Below are 22,992 nucleotides of genomic sequence, written 5' to 3'. Positions count from 1 at the left end.
AAGAAAAGACCACTTTTACTTGTCCCTTTGGAACATTTGCATATCGACGCATGCCATTTGGTTTGTGCAATGCCCCTGCCACGTTTCAAAGGTGTATGGTAAGCATATTTTCTGATTATGTTGAAAGGATTATTGAGATATTCATGGATGACTTTAGTGTTTTTGGTGATTCTTTTGATAAATGCTTGGATAATCTCACTTTAATCTTGAAACGTTGTGTTGAAACAAACCTTGTTTTAAATTGGGAAAAATGCCATTTTATGGTTAAACAAGGTATTGTTTTGGGTCATATAATCTCTGAAAAAGGAATTGAAGTTGATAAGTCTAAAGTAGATCTTGTACGCTACTTACCCTCTCCTACTTCGGTTAGAGAGGTTCGTTCTTTTCTTGGTCATGCAGGATTCTATAGACGATTTATCAAGGACTTTTCCAAGATTGCACAACCCCTATGCCGCCTCCTCCAAAAAGATGTGTCTTTTGAGTTCAACGAGGCATGCGAGAAGTCATTCAAGCATCTCAAAGAGCTCCTAACCACGGCACCCATCATAACTCCCCCGGATTGGTCCATTCCATTTGAATTGATGTGTGATGCCTCGGATTATGCACTTGGGGCTGTTTTGGGTCAAAGGAAAAATAAATAGTCACATGTTATTTATTATGCTTCCCGCACTTTAAATGATGCTCAATTGAATTATTCTACAACCGAAAAAGAACTCTTGGCGGTTGTATTTGCTTTAGATAAGTTTAGATCATATCTTATTGGCACTAAAGTAATTGTTTTCACTGACCATGCAGCCTTGAAGTATCTTTTCACCAAAAAGGAGGCCAAACCAAGGCTCATTCGTTGGATGCTCCTACTTCAAGAGTTCGATATTGAAATTAGGGACAAGAAAGGTTGTGAAAACGTGGTGGCTGACCACTTGAGTAGATTGGTGCGTGAAGAAGAGTCCCTCCCCATTTCTGAGACGTTTCCGGATGAACAACTTCTGTCCATTGAGGTAAGTACCCCTTGGTATGCCGATTTGGTCAATTTCTTGGTGACTAAGCAAGTTCCTAACACCCTAAGCAAGGTCCAACGTGATAAATTGATACATGATGCAAGATTTTATGTGTGGGATGATCCATATCTATGGAAATATTGCCCAGATCAGATTATTAGAAGATGTGTGCCAACTTCTGATTTTAACTCAATTCTAGCATTTTGTCATTCTTATGCATGTGGAGGCCATTTTGGTACCCAAAGGACAGCTCGTAAAGTGTTAGAATCTGGTTTTTATTGGCCTACATTGTTCAAAGATGCTAGAATGTTTTGCTTAACATGTGATAGATGTCAAAGAACAGGTTCTATTGGTGCAAAAGACCAAATGCTGCAAACACCCATCTTCAATGTTGAAATCTTTGATGTTTGGGGTATTGATTTCATGGGTCCTTTTCCTTCTTCATTTGGTTTCACTTATATTTTGCTTGCGGTTGATTATGTTTCTAAATGGGTAGAAGCAAAAGCTACCCGTACTAACGATTCTAGAGTGGTTTCAGATTTCATCAAGACTAACATTTTCTCTAGATTTGGGATGCCGCGGGTATTTATAAGTGATGGAGGTTCACATTTCTGCAATAGGACCATTGAGGCACTCTTCAAGAAGTACAATGTCAAGCATAAGGTTTCAACACCTTATCACCCACAAACAAGTGGCCAAGCCGAAGTATCAAATAGAGAGGTCAAGCAAATCTTGGAGAAGACCGTGGGGCCTAACCGGAAGGATTGGAGCATGCGTTTAGACGATGCACTATGGGCATATCGCACTGCCTACAAAACACCCCTAGGGATGTCTCCATTTCGGCTAGTTTATGGAAAACCTTGTCACTTACCCGTGGAGTTAGAGCATAAGGCACATTGGGCCATCAAAACGTTCAATGTGGACTTAGATGCTGCTGGAATGCATCGGAAGCTCCAATTGAATGAGCTTGAGGAACTAAGGAATGAAGCCTACGAGAATGCCCGCATTTACAAGGAAAAGACGAAGGCGTTTCATGACAAGATGATTAGGGGCAAAACCTTCACAATTGGGCAGAAAGTTTTACTTTTTAATTCTCGTTTACGTTTATTTCCTGGAAAGTTACGTTCTAAATGGATTGGACCTTTTGTTGTTACTAATGTTTTTCCACATGGTGCAGTTCAAGTCCAAAGCTTAAGGAATGGGGTGGAATTCAAGGTCAACGGACATAGATTGAAGCCATACTATGAGAATGTCGTGGGGCAGGTTGTGGAGGAGATCTCACTCCATGCCGTGGGCACCAATGGTGCCTGAACGTGTTCTTCGTCCGGCTGCAAGACGTTAAAAAAAGCGCTACTTGGGAGGCAACCCATGCCATTCAACAAAGGAAGACCTAGAAAGCACTCCAATTCCAGATTTGCGTTCCTAAACCCTTCTCTTTGTTGATTCTTTCTAATCTACCTATTTAGTTGTTTTACTTGCTGTTTGTGTGTTTCTTTGTGTGATTCTATGCTTAAAACATTGAGGACAATGTTTGATTTAAGTGTGGGGGGGTAACTAAGTGTTTTTCATGCAAATTCGTGGGATTTTATCACCCATTATTTCAAAACTTGTTCCTTGCTGTTTTTAAGTGTTTTTAAGCAGTTTTGGTGTGTTTTAGTATGTTTTGAAGTAAAAATCCGAAAATCAAAGAAAAATTTGAAAAATTTGTTTTAAAAAAAAAACCCAAAAAAGAGTTGTTTTTGTGTGTTTGTTTGTGTCTTAGGGTACCTTCCAACACAATGATGAGGATTTGGTTTTTAAATACATGGCTGTTAAAGAGAGTGATTAACATGGATGAAAGTTTGATTTACTCTATGTTTATGCTTGGTTGTGGTTATAACTTATGAATTCACATGCAATCATAAAAGAAAAAAAAAATCAGTTTTTGTAACATGCTTGAAGGAAGGAACTCAAATTAACGTTACAACCTTGTGAGACTTGAGCCTAAACGTTTATTTGGAGAGTTAAAATCTGTGCATTCTTTGTTTTCTAAAATCGTTGCATGATCTCATTATTCTTTGCTTGGTTGCTACTTAGAAGGCGTTTCATCATTTAGTTCCAAACACTAGAAGTCATGCCCATTTCATTCAAAGCATGGTATTGATTAGCATAACACATATTCAAGATGAAGTTGTGTAGTGACCACCACTTTAGCCAAAAAGCCGTGTGCCCTACTCCATTATATGTTTAGGTGTTAACCCCATTGAGCCTTGTTTAGCCTTTTCTTTGTTAACCCACATTACCCTCACCTAGCCTAGATTAGGACTATCCATACCCTCGTTCTTAAAGTATAGTAAGCATGATTCAAATGGAATTCCTTTATGGCAGAAACCAAGTGTGGGGGAAGTTTTTATTTTGAGAATTATGTGCCATAAGCACGGGTAGAAAGGAAAGAAAAGAAAAATTCGTGAAAAAAAAAGAAAAAAAAAAAGAAAAAAAAAAGTATGAAAAGAGTTGAACAACATGAGAAAAAGAGTTCCAAGGTGTTGTTTGTTGAAGAAAGGGTCCAAAAAGTTGAATTCGGCCCCAAGAAGTTGTTTAAAGTCTTCCCCTTGTGTTTTTAAGTTAATTTCTGCAAACTAAGTGAATTCTAAGTCTTAATTTCATTACTTTGCTTACTAATGCTTGAAGAACGTTTGTTTTCCCTATCCTTTCTTTGTTAACCAATACCCCAAGCCCCATTGCAACCCTTAAACTTCTATCTTGAGTGTTATGTGTTTCAATTTGTTGAGTTTGAATTTGGTATGAGCATATGGTGTCACTGGTTCTCGCATCTAAGTAGTAGCATTCCATTCATGAGATCATATCTAAACATGCCTATTAACTCCGGAAATTGCGTTCTTTGTGATACATATATGTGAGCATTCGTTTTTATATCTACATCAATTCTCTCACATATAACTAGTATAGGGTGTGTAGTTAGAAAATCTGAGTGAAAATAGAGTGCAAATCTATTAAGGATTGAGGGAATTCTCTAAGGCATGTTACTACATTCAAAACATTGTTTTAATTGGTTAATTGTGAACTAGTAAGTAGTGACTATGATTAAGCATGTGCTTAAATGTTAAATTGACTCAAATCTGTGGGAATGATAATCTTTAACATGTCATGTGCATTGGAAATCCCTGAGGCAAACGTTGGAAGGTTTAGATTATGTTTGTTTGTTTTGTCTTGTTTTATTTCTTTGTTTTGCTCGAGGACTAGCAAAAGCTAAGTGTGGGGGAATTTGATAGGAGCATTTTTATGCGACTTAATTGGCTTGTTCTCATGCATTTATGTTGTTTTTCCTTAGTTAGTTTAGTGTTTAAAGTCATTTTCGTGCAATTTCAGGTTTTAGTGTCAAAGTATGCAAAAAGAAGCAATTTGGAGCATTCTAGAGCATTTTTGGGCCAAGATTGGATAGTGCAAGCATGGAGGCATGAGGATGGACGAATTTGAAGGCTTGAATTCAGTTAGGGAGCTGCAAGGGGGCCTAAAAACCTTATTTCTAGAAGGCTTTATCTATTCACACATGGTGCCTAATTTCTGTATTGGAAGAACAAGCTGTCCTAGCTTGTCACTAGCCGTCCTACCTTGTCTCCTAGCCGTCCTAGCTTGTCACTAGCCGTCCTACCTTGTCTCATAGCCGTCCTAGCTTGTCACTAGGCGTCCTAACTTGTCACTAGCCGTCCTACCTTGTCTCATAGCCGTCCTAGCTTGTCACTAGCCATCCTACCTTGTCTCCTAGCCGTCCTAGCTTGTCTCCTAGTCGTCCTAGCTTGTCACTAGCCGTCCTACCTTGTCTCCTAGCCGTCTTACCTTGTCTCCTAGCTGTCCTACCTTGTCTCCTAGCCGTCCTATCTTGTCTCCTACCTTGTCCAAGCTACACACATATATCCTTTAAGTGTTTCATGTATAGAATTTCTGGTACAAAAACCTTTTGGTTTCAACTAAGTTCTAAACATTTCCTAGCCCTATAAATAAGGCTTTGCAGCAAGGCACTAAGGGGATCACTCATTCACCCAATTTTCGTCCATTCATCTAGCCACACCACTCTACACATCCTAAAATCCTAGAAACACAATTCCAACCAAACACTACACCTTGCCGTGCCTATCCTCCATCCAATTCCATAATCCCTGATCCTAAAACACATCCCAACCATCCCATCCACCTTTGTGCCGTAGCAAGGAGAAAGAAGGAAGGACTCTTGGATGCTCAAGCTTCGTCGTTGGTGCATTCTAGGTGTAATTCGTTTTATGATTTCAATGTTTAATTTATTTTCCTTTCATTTTGCTATGAACATGAGTGGCTAAACCCCTATTGGTTAGGGTGATTTTGAAGCCATAACTATGTGTGCAAGATGATTTGATAAATTCTAGTTATGAGTTCTTGAATCGTGAATGCAATTGGCTTAACTGTGCGAGTAATAACATATTTGTGTTTGTTAATTAGGGGTCGACACTTAATTGGCTTGCATGAATATGATGCTAAAATATAAGTTTGTTTCACATAATTGTCACACACTTATATTCACAAGTAGTGAAGGTTGTTAGTCACAATCGCGTTAAGTTCAATTCCTAGCATAAGTGTCATGATGTCATAGTCACAAGTGCTTTGTCAATGCTTATAGTTTTCATTGAACGTAATGATCTTTGATTGTATCTTTATTATGATGTCATGTAAGGAACTTTTGAAGAATGCTTTGGGTTGTCGTATGATGTCATCCAATTCAATAACACAAGGAAAACTTGAGAATTAACTAGTGATGTCATGGTTAATTTGGGGCATTGTCATTCATAATTCTATGAAGGAATAACTGGAAATCGAGTCATTTGCATACTTGTCATGTGTGGAGAAAGAACCCCTAACTAGTCCATCATCCATTAAAAACCCCAAAAACGTTTCAAAATCAGTTTTACTTTGCAATCTGTTTTCTCAACTTTAATTTCGTCCAAATCAAATCCCCCTTTACTTTGAAGTCTCAATTTAGTTAGAAATTGTTTTGGTTCATGTTTTTAAGTGTTTTGAGTCAAGTTTTCAACCAATTTCGTCCAAATTAGTGTAGGTGCTCAAAACTGCCCAGAAAGTGGTTTTTAGGCAGTTTTGAGTCTTCTAGTTGCTGTTTTGAGTTTTTGTTTTGTTTTAGTGTTTTAACTTTGGTTTTTCATTCTTTGAGTCCAAATTAGTGTTTTTAACTTTGTTTTGGAGTTCTTAGGTCAGTTTTCAAGAGTTTAGCAATCCCTCCTAATCCCCGGTTTTGAACGATCCCTACTTACATACTTTGCTACAATTGTCAGAAGAGGGTTTAATTTGTGTGCTTAATATATTTCGCATCATTGCCCATAAAGTTATTGACGTACAATATACATCTTCCTCCTCCTTTAGAACTAGTTCATCATGCTTACGCATTGGGCTATGTATTTGGCGCTTGTACTTGGCCGATTTGTACAACTCTTCGTACAACTTTTGTTGTAACGCAACCAAGGCGGACTCCTATTCGTCACACTTTTGATGCCACACAGTGACGAACCATGAGTAATTTTCGAATTTGATATTTACTTGTGCCATTTGATCAGTCGGATCATTGGAATCAACATTACACCCCGAATCACAAATGACATATGTGGTTGCCATGGTTGTGGATGAAGTGAGTGTTGGGACATGTATTGTCCTTCACTTGTATTTATAGGAGATAAATTAAGATGGCATTAAATTATCTACACCAACAAAAATCTAGATGGACAGGATGAATATATGATGGTCTATTGTAGGTATATTCAGTTCAAATACAGTTTACAACCAGTTGGTTCCAAATTCAATCCAAATCTTTAACCTTTTTCTATAACTACATTAAGGATGTGTTGTGGTTGCTAGGAATTATTTAGTTCGTATAGTCACATTTAATGGGGTGTGACATTTGACAGTTTTGGTTATGTGTGGGTTTATAAGTAGTTATGAATATTTGTGTCCACTCTGCTGCAGTCTTGTTAGTTAGGTCCTTCCAGAAGCACAAAATAAATTTTCATAATGACCATTGACACAAAATCTGACAAGTACAGGAAACATATGACCACTCCCACAAGCAATGTTAAACACATAGTTTGAACATTTGAGAACTAAAAAACATGTTATCCAACCCCTACACCCAACGTTAAAGACATTGCACATATGCTTGTGCTCCAAAAAACATGTACTTGTCCCACTCAAGGTTCTAAAAAACGCTAGGCGCTAGTCGAGCGGCAGGCTAGCGCCGAGCGCCTAGGCGGATTTAAGTAATTTTATTATACGTCATATAAATTAATCAATTTCCTACATAATATGTGAATAAACATTGAATAATATGTTATTTTTTTTTAGACCTTTTGTATTATTTTCTAAGCCTATAAATGTTTTTGGGCCTTTTTCATTAATAAAATGTAAGGTTGTGCCTTGTATTCCTTGTTTCACCTTTGAATAGAATTGTCCAATCCATTATAAATGGGCGCAATGGACCCTAACCAAAAACCCAAGGCCATCTAATCCATTTGTTATCCTATATTTCCTACAGTCTCGTGATTCCCAATCAGTGCATTCACCGACTCACATTTTTCACAATAAAACCCTAAACTGCTCACTGCAAAAACCATTACCGCCGTCAGCCATATCACGACATCTGCAATTGCAGATCCATACTCTCTCTTTCGTCTTGTAAACCATCGTCACACTGAGAGGGAGATGGCGAGACTCGGGGAGAGAAGACGGCAAGGCGCAGAGCATCCATATTGGCCAGCGTCCGCCTGCTTCTTACTAGACCAGTCGTATTTTCCTAGGCTGCTTAGACCGTCCAGCTTCCTTCTAGCCCGCCCAAGCATCCGCCTTACGCCGCCTAATAACTTTCCCTATTTAGTAAACAATTTTGGGTTAATTGGGGTAGAGCACCGCCGTCTGGAATGTACAAATCTCACATACAGAAACTTAATTCAGTGAATCATTACCAAATGCAAGGATCTCGTGTACAGTTACATTATGAATGGCTTGATTATTGGGCAGCACAAATTGGGCATAAAGCTTAAAAGAATTGACCCCTTCATGCACAACAAGTTCTTCCTCAATTCCACTTCCTCCTTAGCGTAGGTGCAACCCTTGGATTTCTCCAATGGTTTAGTTTGTTCAAGTATTTCATATGGTGGAGGGAGGCAAGAATCCCCGTTGCTTCTGTTTTTATTTCTTGGTTTGCCCTTTGAACATTTCTCAACTCACGACGAATAAGTTCGATTCCCCAACCAACTGAACGTGTTTTCTCTTGCAAAAGAAAAGAGAGTGGTTTGAGCGAAGTATTCCTGAAAACAGATGGTTGTAATGACGCCTACCACCACTGCAACTTGAGTGTGGCTGCTTGTTGCAGGCTTTGGTTTTATTTATTTTTTCAGGGGGTGTATTCATGGTGATTGGTTTATGAGATTTGGAATTGGGTGTTGGACAAACATATGTGGGAGTGGGAGTATCAAATAGGTTAGTTACATATAACAAATAAAATATAAACAAGTATGATAATTTACGTTTTATCTTCCCACAACATAACATTAAGCGGATGCAAAATTGATGAGTGTGAAGCCCATAATATATTATTTCTCACACCTGGGCAAACATTCCTCAAAATTTCAAGGTTCACAAATAAAAGTTTCAAAAGTAAAAACATAAATAATGATCACGATTTTTATTTTATTTTAATATTCGAGAAGACATACTTATGTGAATATTAAAAAAATAGGTCGCACAAATATTAAAATGAAGCCCAATAAGATAATCCAAACTCAAATTCATGTTTTAATTCTAAAACAAAGTCGATTAAAATAATCACTTAGTTTAGTTATCTCAATAACATGAATTTTTCAACAATAATTTTAATCCAATTTAGGACTCAGAGAAAATTAAGGCAAGAGATTGGCACCTTTACCTATTTCGTTTTTTATTTTGCAAAATACACTATGGATATAGTCGAATTGTGGAGGATCGAACCAACTTTACAACAAAACCTAAGCTTAGGGATGGCAATTTAACCCATCAAATCTGATCCCCGCAAGTAACCAATCCGAATGGTTCGGATTTGGGCATAAAATTTTGGGTATTTTACGGTTATGGGTAACCGTCGAGTAAATTTTTCGGTTTCGGGTTTGGTTATGGTTATTAGGGTATCTGCCCCAAACCCATACTCGAAACCGAACCATTTCATCTATGAATAAAAAAATATAAATATTTATTATATGAAAAGGGGTTGTTAATAATCATGCAGTATTAAATATGAAATTAATTATTTACTTTTATATCATTAATAATAGGAATTATATGCTCATAATTTTCAAGAGTGTAAATGTTTTCTTAGTAATATAAAATTTTAATATTACTTATTAGATGCATTGTATCAATTGTATTAATAATAGCAATTTATTTAATATCTTTTTGTTTTTTTTTAAATATTCTTCATTTAGTTAATAATATAAATAATAATATAAATATCATAATGGGGAAAACCATTCCCCGATCAAAAATCTGTCACCTCACGGGTTTGGTTATGGGGAAAACTTGTTCAGGGATTCTACAGGTTCAGGTTTGAGGAAAATAAACGAGTTCGAGTATGGGGATGGCACATCCGAACCCAATCCGCCCCGTTGCCATCCCTACCTAAGCTTGTTGTGTGGCTTTGATACATGTAAGACATATTTTGGAATCACAACAACAAGACATTAGGATCACGAATATAATAAATCGAATCAATATAAAATAGAGAAGTAATTATGTGACATCCCACATCGTCCAGAGGAGTGGATCATGTAATTCTTATATTATATTCCCATCTCTACCCAGCACGAGGCCTTTTGGGAGCTCACTGGCTTCAGGTTCCATAGGAACTCCAAAGTTAAGCGAGTACGGGGCGAGAGCAATCCCAGGATGAGTGACCCATTGGGAAGTTGCTCGTGAATTCCCAGAAACAAAACCGTGAGGGTGTGGTCGGGGCCCAAGACGGACAATATTGTGCTATGATGGAGTTGAGTTAGGGATGTGGTGGGGGCCCGGGCCGGGATGTGACAATTTGGTATTAGAGCTAATCCCTGGCTGGAAGTGTGCCGACGAGGACGTCGGGCCCTTAAGAGGGGTGGATTGTGACATCCCACATTGCCCAGGGGAGTGGATCATGTAAGCTTTATATGTATATTCCCATCTCTACCTAGCACGAGGCCTTTTGGGAGCTCACTGGCTTCAGGTTTCGTAGGAACTCCGAAGTTAAGCGAGTACGAGACGAGAGCAATCCCAGGATGGGTGACCCATTGGGAAGTTGCTCGTGAGTTCCCAGAAACAAAACCCTGAAGGCGTGGTCGGGGCCCAAAGCGGACAATAATGTGCTACGGTGGAGTCGAGCTAGGTATGTGAAAAATTATGTTGAATTTATCTGTAGAACATGAAGGACATGTCACTTCCGGATGACAAAAGAATCGTCTTATGCATAAGAATGTCTTCTAATATTTCCAAACTATATGTTCTTGCTATGAATAGGGTTTAGCACATACTAGAATGATTATTGTGAGAGCAGGGACAATCCTTGTATAGTTGTTGGGATATCTCTCAATTAAGCCTATTATTAAATAAGAAATCCCATTATCACGATTATATATTTTACATCCTACCACACTAAGTCTTTAATAAATAGGGATTACGTAACAGGTTAATCAGATGTTAAGGATCTATTATTCTAACCACATTGGGCCATAAAATCACTTCGACAATCAAGTCACCTAAATAATACGTTACTCGAGAATCAAGTGATTGATTGATAAGTCATTGATACTCACAAATATGTTTACACTCTATAGACTCTCTGTCACCTTATGTTTTTAGCATAATGTTTTATTATATGAGTATGGAAAATGATGTTAACATATGAGGTGGTAGAGAGTCCATAGAGAATCTTACTTTGACAATCTCCCTAGCATTTCTTCTCAAGAATTAAAATCACTTTCATAAAACTCAAATTTCTAACCTATTATGGAAGACTTACGTGTTGGATTGTCTGATGGAAAAGATTTTCTTCTTCGGTCGACATGATGGGATTCGAACTTTCAAGTTTAGTTTTCGAGCATGTAGTCGCAAGCCAGCCCAAGTTTGCCAGCCGACACTTTTTAATGGTAGTCTGCACTGCCTAGGATTTGAAATCACGTTCTAAAAGGGATTTTTTCTTTTTCTTTCAACAACCTTTATTTGGAAGATTTAACCACGTGAAGTGACATAAAGATAAACTTTATTATCAACTGTCATGGTCGATTGTGATTAATTATCTTATTTTATTTTATTTTTCTTTGTCGTCTCACGTGAAATTGTCGAACGTTTCCTTTGTTGTTAAACTAAAACGTTTCTTTTGTTGCTAAACTAACTTTATTACCAACATAACGTGAATTAACAAGAAAATTAATATGTATGTCGTAAACTGTTTTGGTTATATTTTGTTTTATGTAGCTGATGTATGCCTTCTTTATAAGTACACGTGATACAAGTGACATATATTTAAATTTTATAGCTAATATATGTGTTAGGGATCTCCTCTGTCATTTCACGTGAAATTGGTGAATGTTTTGTATGTAGTTAAATAATTGTAGGTTTTTTCGTCCAGTTAAACTCATGAATATAATTCGTAAATAACAAGGCATTACTAGCATGTATGAGTATGGCAAGAAATGGAAATACGAAAGCATACGAATGAGAAAAATTGGGTATGGGATAAACATCTCCCATTGTGTTAGAACCTTGAATTTTCAGGTACCCCGTACCAAAATTTAATGCAGGACCCGCTTATTTATTCACCAAAAGAAACCTGCTAAATGACCAACTTTTTAAAAGAGAAAGAAAATAACCAAAAGTTAATTAGAAACTTCCACCATGCGTTCTGGATCTCTTCATTTTTAAATTATTGTAATAGTTTTAAACTTTTTCTCATTCTCTTAATAATAGTGAATAAATTTAAAAAAAAAAAAATACCAATATTAGATTAGAAATTTCAATCCCAATTCCTATGTATAAAAATCCATTTATCCCATGAGCAATCAAACATGTGGATAATTCCTCCCTCCTACTTTTCTTCATCTTTTTTTCAGCGAGTATACATCTTGCAAAATGCAATCTCTATTTCTCGACGGACTATTACGTACTGAACATCCTCATGCTAATATCTCGTGGGGCATTTCTCCTAGTTCAGTTTATGTATATCTGCAAGGAAGTCTTTCCGTATAAGAAAATGATTTTCGCATCCATTCTCTCTTTACACACTCTTAAATTTTCTAACCTTAAACTATAAAAAAGGTGCGAAGATCATTTCCCGTTCTATCTAATGCCAACGACCAAAAACATGGCGTAACATGTTGACACACCCCGATCCAAAATGTCCTATAGGATTCCGAATCGAGTTGTGTTGGCCGACACCTGAAAGGTGACAAAGCCATAAAGTGTAGTGATGTGGAAAATGTGAATAAATTTAAATCTAAAACTGCCTAAATATAAGAGTGTGTTGGTGAGCGGGAATAAACCCATTTCACATGTGATGACAGAGCATAACTAAAGTACAGTAAGGTAGGATAAGGATTATACCCTTAAAGGTGGCCACCTATACTAAGATTTGCCAAGAATCCTCGTCGATACAAAAGTTCAGCAACTAAAACCAGGAGGGGCAAAAAAATAAGGGTGAGTGGGCCTGAAAATAAAGTTTTATAAAAACTTTCCGAAAACATTGTAACCCCTCGCCGTAAAACAAGTATAGTTTCCAAAATATACTTACTATGTATAGTATAAAAATATGTACCATAGCCTGCAAAATCTCAAGAATTCATTACGGCACAATATCTCGAAACTAAGGACAGGATACCCAAAATCACAAAATCTTAATAGTAGTATAAGTAAAATCAGGTGCTCAAATAATCTATGCTAGCACACAAGTCAGAGTCGTCTAATGCAACCTGTCAACTAAACTGATGCTCATCAATTTATACTAGCACAAGAGTCGAAGTCGCCTAATGCGACCTGTATGACATGACTGGGTGTAATCATAATATACGCTCTAGTGCTACAATCACGTGAAGACTGGCGCTATTCGCGATTACCTACGAGCGGAGTTGCCTAATGCAATCTGTACGACATGACTGACACCTACTTGGATCCAAGGAGAGCGTCTGGTGTGGAGGTGAACATACACGTGAAAGACTGGCCCTGACCTTAGGTGAGCACAAACACCGGGGTGCAGCAATGATGAACAGACTACATAACTATAAGCATGCCATAACGATTCAATAATTTTAGTCAACATAATAAACTTACCTGCGCATCCCGTAGGATTTAGCATATTTCATAAATTCCGTCATTTCGCTAATTCTTATAAACTTTTGTCTAATCCAAGCATATGTAAGAAATTCTTTTTCAAATGCATAAATGGAAACTATAAATTACACACACACACACACACACACACACACACACACACACACACACACACACACACTATAAAAAGGAAAAGACACACTTACCTGAAGTTCTCGCTACAACTCCTTAGCACAAATATCGAGGCGTCACGAACGATCGTTGCCTAGAACAAATATCAAATTACGTCTCAGAATTCTTATCGATATAACATGTAACTTACATAAAACACATCCTTAAGGACGTTCTATGATGATTTGTAACCCATTGACCAAAAGTCAACTGTCGGTCAAAGGTTGACTGTAAGGTCCACAACCCTACGTAACTTGATCCGGAACATCGGATTTTTGATCCGTAACTTCCCAACAATTTCAATACGCTTTTAGAACAACATCCTAAAGTTTTAGAACGATCAAACGGTCGGATCTCCACCAATTGCCAAAATTAAGTGACAGCCGACGTTTAGGTTTACAAACTTAGAAAACGCATCCGGGAAGATCCATATGTCAAATTCCCAATCTGCCAATTCCTAATATCCTTAAATATTACGTACTATAATATATTAAGGTTTGGTGATGATCCAATGGTCGAATCGTTGAATCATAAAATGGTCAAGTGGCGTAGTATTCCATTTTAGGTTCAAACTATCAAACTATAACAAATTAGAACATCAAATTTAACTTAAAAAGGCAGCCTCAGCCCACTAGCCACGTGCCACCGCACGTGGCGGTTGGCAGCCCCGACTCACCGGAAAATCGAACAACTCCAAAAATTTCCAAATTTTACAAGAATGAAGATCTTGATGCGAGAATTATACGCGCACAAATTAAACCCTCTTTTTTGACAATTGTAGTATGGATGTAAGTAGGGATCGTTCTGGACCGGGGATTAGGAGGGATTGTTAACCACTTGGATTTGACTTCAAAAACGTAAAAACAAGTTTAAAACACTATACTAAACTCGAAAAATGCAAATCTTAAAAGTAAGAAAGATTAAGACTAAAACTTAAAACAAAATAAAGGGGGATTGGATTTGGACGAATTTAAAGTAAAATGGAAACTTGGAAATAAAAACAAATTATAAAAATGAATGTGACGGAAATGAATGGATGGGATGGCTAGCTAAGGGGTTCATCTCCATACATGTTATACTTGCATATAAAACGAATCCAATTGCTTTTCAATAAACTATGAATTCTCAACGCTCCGGGTTAATTAGGTCCGCTTAAATTAACCGTCAAGTTTTCCTTAAGTTAATGAATTGGATGATTGCATACGACAACCCAAAGCATTCCTCACAAGTTCCCTACATGAATTGCATAATAGAGATACAAGCAAGAATCATTAAGCATCATGAAAACTATAAGTGTTGACGAGGCATTTGTTACTATGATTGCATGAAACTTATGCCAAGAATTTGTTTAACGCGATTGTTTATAAGCAACCTCCACTACTTGTGAATATAAGTTCATAACTATTACGTGAAACTCACTTATATTCTAGCGTCAAATTCATGCATGAAAATTAAGCGTCGACTCTCAATAAACATACATAAATAGGTTATCAATCAAATAGTTAAACAAATTGAATTCACAACTTATGAAACGTAATTAGAAGTACTCAAATCATAATGCAAGCATAAACATATATTTCGAATCACCCCCTAGCTAAAGGGGGTTTAGTTCCTCATAACTTTGAAATCAAAGAAACACCTAAACATTCCAACAACTCAAAACTTTGAATTGTATGAACGTTTAAGCACTCTTTTCTTCCATTTCTCATACGTACAAAACAAAGAGAATTAAAATGAAACTTTGAAATCAAAGAAACACCTAAACATTCCAACAACTCAAAATTTGAATTGTATGAACGTTTAGGCACTCTTCTCTTCCTCGTTGTTGTAGCACAAGGTTTAAGGATAGGTTGGTTGGGGGGATGGAAGTGTTGGGGAATTATGGAAATGGATGAGGATTGGTGGAAATGGAAGGTGGTTTTTGGATTCTAAGGGAAACTCATGGCTAGGAGAAGGAAATGGAAGTGTTTGTGGTGTGTTGTGTTGTGAATGAGATGTGGAGTGAATGAATGGAAGTGTGGGATGAATTGAATGATGCAAATGAATGAAGTGTGTGTGGTTTATATAGGGAGAGAATGGATGGGAAAGCATGTGAATGATAGCTAGGAGAATGATTAAAGGGGTGTGAATGGTTGGAAATGCATGTGGGTGAATTGGTGGTGCAATGATGAAAGAATAAGTGCATGTGTGTGTTTTGTGTTGGAATGAATGTGGATGCATGATGAAGAGTTAATAAATAATGCATGTAGGGTTAGGAAATAAAATCATAACTTAAAGGGGGGATGATTAAAGGGTGTGTGAATGCATGTGTTGAATTGGTGGTTCAATGATGAAAGAATAAGTGCATGTGTGTGTGAATGGTGGTAGCTAGGGTGAATTATGATAAATGCATGTGGAATAAAGATGGAGAAGGTGGTGAAATGATGAAGTAGGAAGGTGGAAATGCATGTGAGATGTTCTTTGGAGAAAGGTGGATGAATGTGCATGTGAATTAAGTTGTGAAAGCATGTGGAATGTTTTAAATGGTTGAAATGTGTAGATGATTATGAGTATGATAAGTGATAAGTGTATGGTTATGATAAGTGATAAATGAATGATATGTGGTGATAAATGAATGATATGTTAAGTAATAAATGAATGATATGTGGTGAGTGATAAGTGAATGGTTTGATAATTGATAAATGAATGATATGGTAAGTGATAAATGAATGATATGTTAAGTGATAAATGAATGATATGTTAAGTGATGATAAGTAATGATAGGTGGTTATGATAGTTTGGTCTTTAATTTCGTCCATTCATTTTGCTCCAAATATAAGCTATCCAATCCAAGTCCGATTTTGCTCCAAAATGCTCCAAAAGGCATCCTTTTGCATACCTTGCCCTTAGAACCTGAAAACTCACAAAAGAAGCATAAAGGACTAAAATAACTAGAGAAACATAACGTAAATGCACGAGAACAAGCCTTTTAAGTCGCATGAATATGCTCCTATCAGATCTCAATGAGTAGAGCAAGTTTTATACCTGTGGCCAAGTCCAATTTGGCCGGAAAAAGCCTCAAATTGCCACGAACCCGTTGAAAACCCTAGAAAATGGTGGTTGTCGATTCGTTGTCTCTGATGCTCTGACGCATCGACCAAGGCTTGGGACTTGTTCCTGGTTCAAAAGGAGTTGAACCATGGTGGTGGTCGACGATGGTGACTTCAGACACGGCGGATCGCTGCCGTGGGTGCCCTCGAACTCGCTTGAGAAGACGACATGAGTTCGTCGTGAAATCTCCACTAACTGCAATCAAGTTTGTGTGGAATTTGAAGAGGGAATGTCATTGAGTCGAATGGTGGTGGTGGGAGACTCCAACTTGCCGGAAAACAGACGGAAATGGCAACAAAAGAAGCCGCTAGAAACCGGGTCAAGGGGATCCGGCCTTGGTTGGTTGTTCTCCCCCTTCTCTCATTTCCCTCTTTGTTCTCTCGTCCCATTGGTCATCTCCTCACCTCCTTCTTTTGGTTGGTCCATCCTCCTTCTTTCCCTCCCTGTTCTCCTTTCCTGATTAGGCAATTCCTTCCCCCATCTCTCTTTTCTTCCTCCTCTCATTCGTCTCTCTCCCCCTTCCTCTTCTCTCAACTAATTTTAAAATAATAATATAATAACAAAATAAATGTTAAAATAATAATATAATAATTATGAGAAATATATACAATAATAATTAGTAATTTTTACAAAAGTACCTTTCAGATTTGTAATTCCGTAAAACCTTCGTCATAACCCTGGCCTTGATTTTGCTTGCGCCTTTGCGTTCGTACTGGTCGAGTACTTCAAGAATACAGTAAAGTGATAGCCCATACACGTCACGAATGACGGTCAACGAAAGTCAACGATCTCGCCTCTAGTGGCATTTTCGTAAATTCACACTTTTGAAATTTATAAAATTGTAAAATTAGGGATGGGTCGTTGGGTCCTCTACATGTACTACTATCCCTGTACTACTATCCCTGTGTAAATTAAGATTCTTAGTTTGATGTGATAAGTTCATCTTATCACTGTTTTGCATGGTGGACCTTTAAGTTTCCGGCAGGCAGAAAAGAATGCTTTTCTACCTTCAGAGGAGCAAACTGTATGTTGAGAGACTGGTTGGTTCGGACAAGGATGTTGAATGACCAATTATTTGATAAATAATGCACAAAAATGTATATAAATCGTGGATTTTGAGTAGAAATACTAATGGGACACGATTGTAAAGATGTGACAACAACTAAACTTGTGTTCAGAACTTTGTAATGGTAGTCTCGAATTGGTTGCACTTCAACTCAAACTTTTAAATAGTTGTTACGTGCACGAACTGACTTACCATATTAATAATATAGGATTTGAAAGCTAACTAGATGTTTAATCCTTCAACATCTCGTGGCATCATGTTTTCAGAGAGGTAAACATTGTAGGCAACATCATTAGAAATAGTCGTTACGCAGTAGATGGAACTTATGGCATGTCACGTATGTATGAGGTTTTAACCATAGGAAAGTGTGCTACAAAGTATGTAAACACAATGTTAGACACACCCAAAAGGACTTGAAACTTTTACGTAAATCCCACAAAACTAGTAAAAAATATTTATGGAGAATACAATCACATATTAAACTTATTAATTTCTCATACATCTTTTCTGTTTTATCCGTTAGTCCATTCATACACATATATATGCAAGCACATGATTTCATACATCCTAAGAAATATATAATAAGGGAAGCCATGAATTAGCTAAGGTGACTGATAAGAATTCCTCATGAAGTCATACTTCCATGAGGAATCGGTCGAATAAATTCTTTCATGAGCAAAAAGCCGACTGACCTAGGGAATTTTATTGGGCTGAAGATTGTGGCTTTTTAACTCGAGTTGGCCCATTCTCGATTCAAGCTATTATTTCAGACTCAAACAAGGTGATTACATAATGTTTCATTTCAATAACTAAAACTGCAGTAGTCTATCCTTATTGGAAAATTAGCTAATATACTCATTATTTGTTAATTTTAAAGAATACTCACTTTAGTATACATAGAGTTGAACTTGAATTATTATTATTTTTTTTGTTGGGATTTTTGCCAATTTTTCCTATACATAAATGTGAGTGATGATTGTTCCACATAGTGAGGGAAGGGCATGTGTGGATTTTTTTATGCAAAGACTCAGATCCAGATGGCCAATCACCTCCTCGACACACACACGAGCTCACCTCCAAATCAAGATTGTTGTGTTTGCCCTACTGTGTTGCCGACATCAAGGAGAATGTGATGAAGAAAATGTACACAAAACTTTTGGTTAATGCATGTGCTCCAAGATACCAAATTTTGAGTTCTCAAAGCAACTATATGCTTATCTCTCAGTGTACTATGATTGGTTTCAATCAAGCACAGTTAAATGATGGAAAAGTCGAATACAAGTTAACTAACGAGAGTGATAGAACTCAATCGTCTCATCGAATTATCATTTTTGCAGTCACAAAGACTACGAGTTCGATGGGATTTTCGAGTTCTACTTTGCTTTATCTTAAATCTTGCATTATTTCCCAAGACAAGTCGAATACAAATTGGCTAAAGAAAGTGGAGATGAACTCGACCGTCCGTATCACATTCGCAGCCTTTTTCGCAGTTACAAAAGACTGCGTATTCAATAGGACCTTCGAATTCAACTTGCCTTCGCATAGTTATTACATTATTTCTCCAAGACAAGTTGAATCCAAGTTAACTAGCGAGAGCGGAGATGAACTGGACAGTCCAATCACATTTGCAACCAATTTCGTAGTCATAAAACACTGTGAATCTTGCCTTAGCCTAGTTCTTGCATTATCCCATTGGATTTATCTAAAATAAATCAACCTTTAAGTGGTCTACTACATATAATAGGAATGTAATATTAGAGAATTATGTTGATTATGATTTGATCTCTTAAAGTTATCAATCTTATATAAGGTGTCTTATTTTGGAAGCAAGATTGATGGAATCCTTAATGGGATATGATTATGATACATAACTTGGAGGCTAAGAAAGTAAGTTTAAGATTCCTTTATGGATGGAAACCCTAACTTTTAGCCTATATAAAAACACCGGTCCCTATAAGCCCTAGAACACACAACATAATGCTTGTCATAAAATAGTTGTACTCGGCTAGGTGTTTGTAAAAGATCTTGGTGTTGCCGTGTCCTTCTTCCTTTCGTGTTCAACTTCCATAGCTGCCGTTGGAATTAGATCAGTTACGCATTCGTATGTGTTTTAATTATATGACCTTATAAGCCTAACACCCAAGACAAGTTAAACCCAAGTTATATAGCAAGAGTGGAGACATGAAGTCGGCTGTCCAATCCCCTTCGCAACCATTTCGTAGTCATAAAAGACTCTGAATTTGGTGGACCCTCGAGTTGGCTGACAAATTTCCTAGCTAGCATCGAGTGAAAGTGGTGACGGTACCCCTCAAGTTCAACATAGCCACCAAAGGAACAATGCTTATCAACCTCCCCAACCCACCAATAAACTCGGTCTGGCAACATGCAACCATCAAGTAACCGAAAAAAAATGAAAAACGAAGCACAGAAACCCTACCGTTTAAGCAATCTAAGAAAGCCAAAACTTTTGAATGAGATTACTCACAAGTGGTATGTCAGAAAACGGCAGGGGCAAAGGTGGCAGAAAGGTGACGACAGATCTGGCCAAGGGGTGGGTCTGTATGTATCTTTCTTGATGCCATCGTTGTTTATTTAACAAATGAGAAATGGCAACTTTTTAAATCCAAAAATGGATAACTTTTATAGTGCCGATGGCTAAGGACAAAAAGAGTGAAAGGGACATGGATTTTTGTATTTTAGCCAACCTTTTTTTTCTTAAGATAATTTGACCTCTGAGTAATGACTTTTTCACCTAAGATGCAATTAATAACTCGTTTTCATGAAATTTGATTGTAAATTATCTGCGCCAAAGAAAAATTTACAATGGTAAAAATAAGGGAATTATTATTAGCACTTCAAAAATCTCATTTCACATTTAAACTTTCTATAATTAGAAAGAAAAATACACTTGTGAGGAGTATAGAATGAGATTTTTAGAGTACTAATAACAATATAAAATTTTTGGAAGTGTCAATAACTTTTTATGAGAGATATATTATTGACACTTTCAAAAGTTATTTTTCCTTCATTACTAGTGCGATTTTGTTTTTAGATGTAAAATTTTAGACTATCAATAACAACACCAAAACAAAATTTAAAGGAATAAAAGCTTATAAATGTTATTAGATTCATAGTGACGTCCATGACCAATGAAACCATGTTAATAATATATATACGTTTTAAAATCCCAATTTGGTTCTATAAAAAGAACCTCAAACCCACTTCAGATTCATCGCAAAACTGAAATCATTTAAGCATATTAACACTTTCATCCAAGTCTCATTTCATTGATGTATCATATATGGCTGACGGTGACCAACACCATCAAAACCAATCCCAAGTGGTAGTTGTCATGGTGCCGTTGCCAGCACAAGGTCACCTCAACCAACTCCTCCACCTCTCTCGCCTCATCTCCGCCTACAATATCCCCGTCCACTACGTTGGTGCCGCCACTCACAACCGCCAAGCCAAGCTCCGAGCCCACGGTTGGGATCAAACCTCAGTCTCCAACAAGATACAATTCCATGACTTCCCAACGCCTCCTTTCCTCTCCCCTCCTCCTAACCCCAATGCTACAAACAAGTTTCCTTCTCATCTCCAACCCTCCTTCGAAGCCACCGCCCACCTCCGCCAGCCCCTGGCGAAGCTCTTACGCGAGTTGTCACTCAAGGGAAGAAGGGTCATCGTCATCCACGACTCATTGATGGCTTCAATCATTCAAGATGTTGCTTCTATACCAAACGGAGAGTCCTACACTTTCCACTCCGTCTCTGCCTTTACGATTTTTTTGTACTTGTGGGAAGTAATCGGAAAGCCGAAAAAGCTCGAGGAGCTCGATGTCAAGCTCCCAGACGGCATCCCATCTCTCGAAGGTTGTTTCACTGTTGAGTTCAGGAATTTCATTGATGAACAACATAAATACCAAAAGTTGAACAACGCAGGGTACCTTCACAACACTAGTAGAACCATTGAAGGACCATACATGGATTTACTCAACAGGATTGGTGATCAGAAGAAGCATTGGGCCATAGGGCCATTCAACCCTACAACGGTTGCGTACCCTAATAACAATTCAAATAGTAGTAGACATATGTGTTTGGAATGGTTGGACAAACAAGAACAAAGGTCAGTGATGTATGTGTCTTTTGGGACCACCACAGCCATGAAAGATGAGCAGATTCAAGAGCTGGCAATTGGGTTGGAGGAAAGCAAGCAAAGGTTCATTTGGGTTTTGCGGGATGCTGATAAGGGTGACCTTTTCAATGGTGGGGAGGTTAGAAGGGCTGAGCTGCCACAAGGATTTGAAGAAAGAATCAAAGGTAGGGGATTGGTGGTTAGAGACTGGGTCCCACAGTTGGAAATCCTGTCCCACAAATCAACAGGAGGGTTTCTGAGTCACTGTGGGTGGAACTCATGCATGGAGAGCATCACCATGGGGGTCCCTATAGCAGCTTGGCCAATGCACTCTGACCAACCAAGGAACACTGTTTTGATCACAAAGTTGCTTAGAGTTGGGTTTGTGATGAGGGATTGGGATAAGAGGGATGAGCTGGTCACGTCACAGAACGTTACAAATGGTGTGCAGAAATTGATGGGGTCTAAAGAAGGGGAGGAGATAAGGAAGAGGGCGGCGGAGTTGGGGGCTGCCGTCCGCCAGTCGAGGGTTGAAGGTGAAGCTTCTCACATGGAGTTTTCTTCCTTTATTGCTCATATCACCAGATAATAGTATTTGAGTATTCTATTTGTTATCTAACTGTTGGGCTTGTAGGCCCTTGGACTCAGTCTCGTACATTTCCATCGTGTCATAGCTCGAGATAAATTTAAGAATCTCAACCTCCTCCTTTCGAATCTCAAGTGTTTCCTTCGCTAAAAGAAAGAAGAGCCCTATTTTGACAATAAAAAATAAAAGAGTTATTTTAGTTTCGGTCTATAATCAACCTAGTTGTTAGAATAAAATCTTATCTGTTTAAATAGTTTGATCAAGGTCCCTAGCATCATTTAAAAGATTTAACTCATGCATTTATGCATCCAATATCTCACAAATTATGAAATCTAAACAAATCCAAATAATATTGTTACAAATCTAACATTTACTTAAAAATCAATAACATATTAATTTGTTCTTCACATAGTTCTAGCAAAAAAAAAAAAAAGTACCCACGTAAGTATTAATAGGAGTGTGCTATCCACATACCCCTTTTTACTTTTCACACACCCTTTTAATTTCCCGCCGTCTGATTGAATGAATTGAAGAATATCAAATGACAGAAAGTAATTAGGGGTGTGTGAGAAGTAAAAAGAGGTGCGTGG

The 22,992-nt window shown here is 37.6% G+C and overlaps 1 protein-coding gene across 1 annotated transcript; it reads left to right on the top strand.

The window, feature by feature from the left end:
* The first annotated feature begins 20,847 nt into the window (after positions 1 to 20,847).
* LOC103953184 (zeatin O-glucosyltransferase-like) lies at positions 20,848 to 22,606 on the top strand. The gene has a single exon (XM_009364918.3). The coding sequence runs from the start codon at positions 20,984 to 20,986 to the stop codon at positions 22,403 to 22,405; it is 1,422 nt and encodes a 473-aa protein (XP_009363193.2). The 5' UTR covers positions 20,848 to 20,983; the 3' UTR covers positions 22,406 to 22,606.
* Positions 22,607 to 22,992: the final 386 nt, after the last annotated feature.

Source organism: the organism of the source record quoted next, unplaced genomic scaffold, assembly GCF_019419815.1.
Source record: "Pyrus x bretschneideri cultivar Hongxiangsu unplaced genomic scaffold, Pyrus_bretschneideri_v1 Contig83, whole genome shotgun sequence".
Lineage (NCBI taxonomy): Eukaryota > Viridiplantae > Streptophyta > Magnoliopsida > Rosales > Rosaceae > Pyrus > Pyrus x bretschneideri.
The sequence above is the reverse complement of the archived record's forward strand: the minus strand, read 5'-3'. Positions and strand labels throughout refer to the sequence as shown.

Excerpts from the sequence above, each read along its gene's own strand:
- LOC103953184 (XM_009364918.3), top strand. The coding sequence starts at position 20,984 with ATGGCTGACGGTGACCAACACCATCAAAACCAATCCCAAGTGGTAGTT.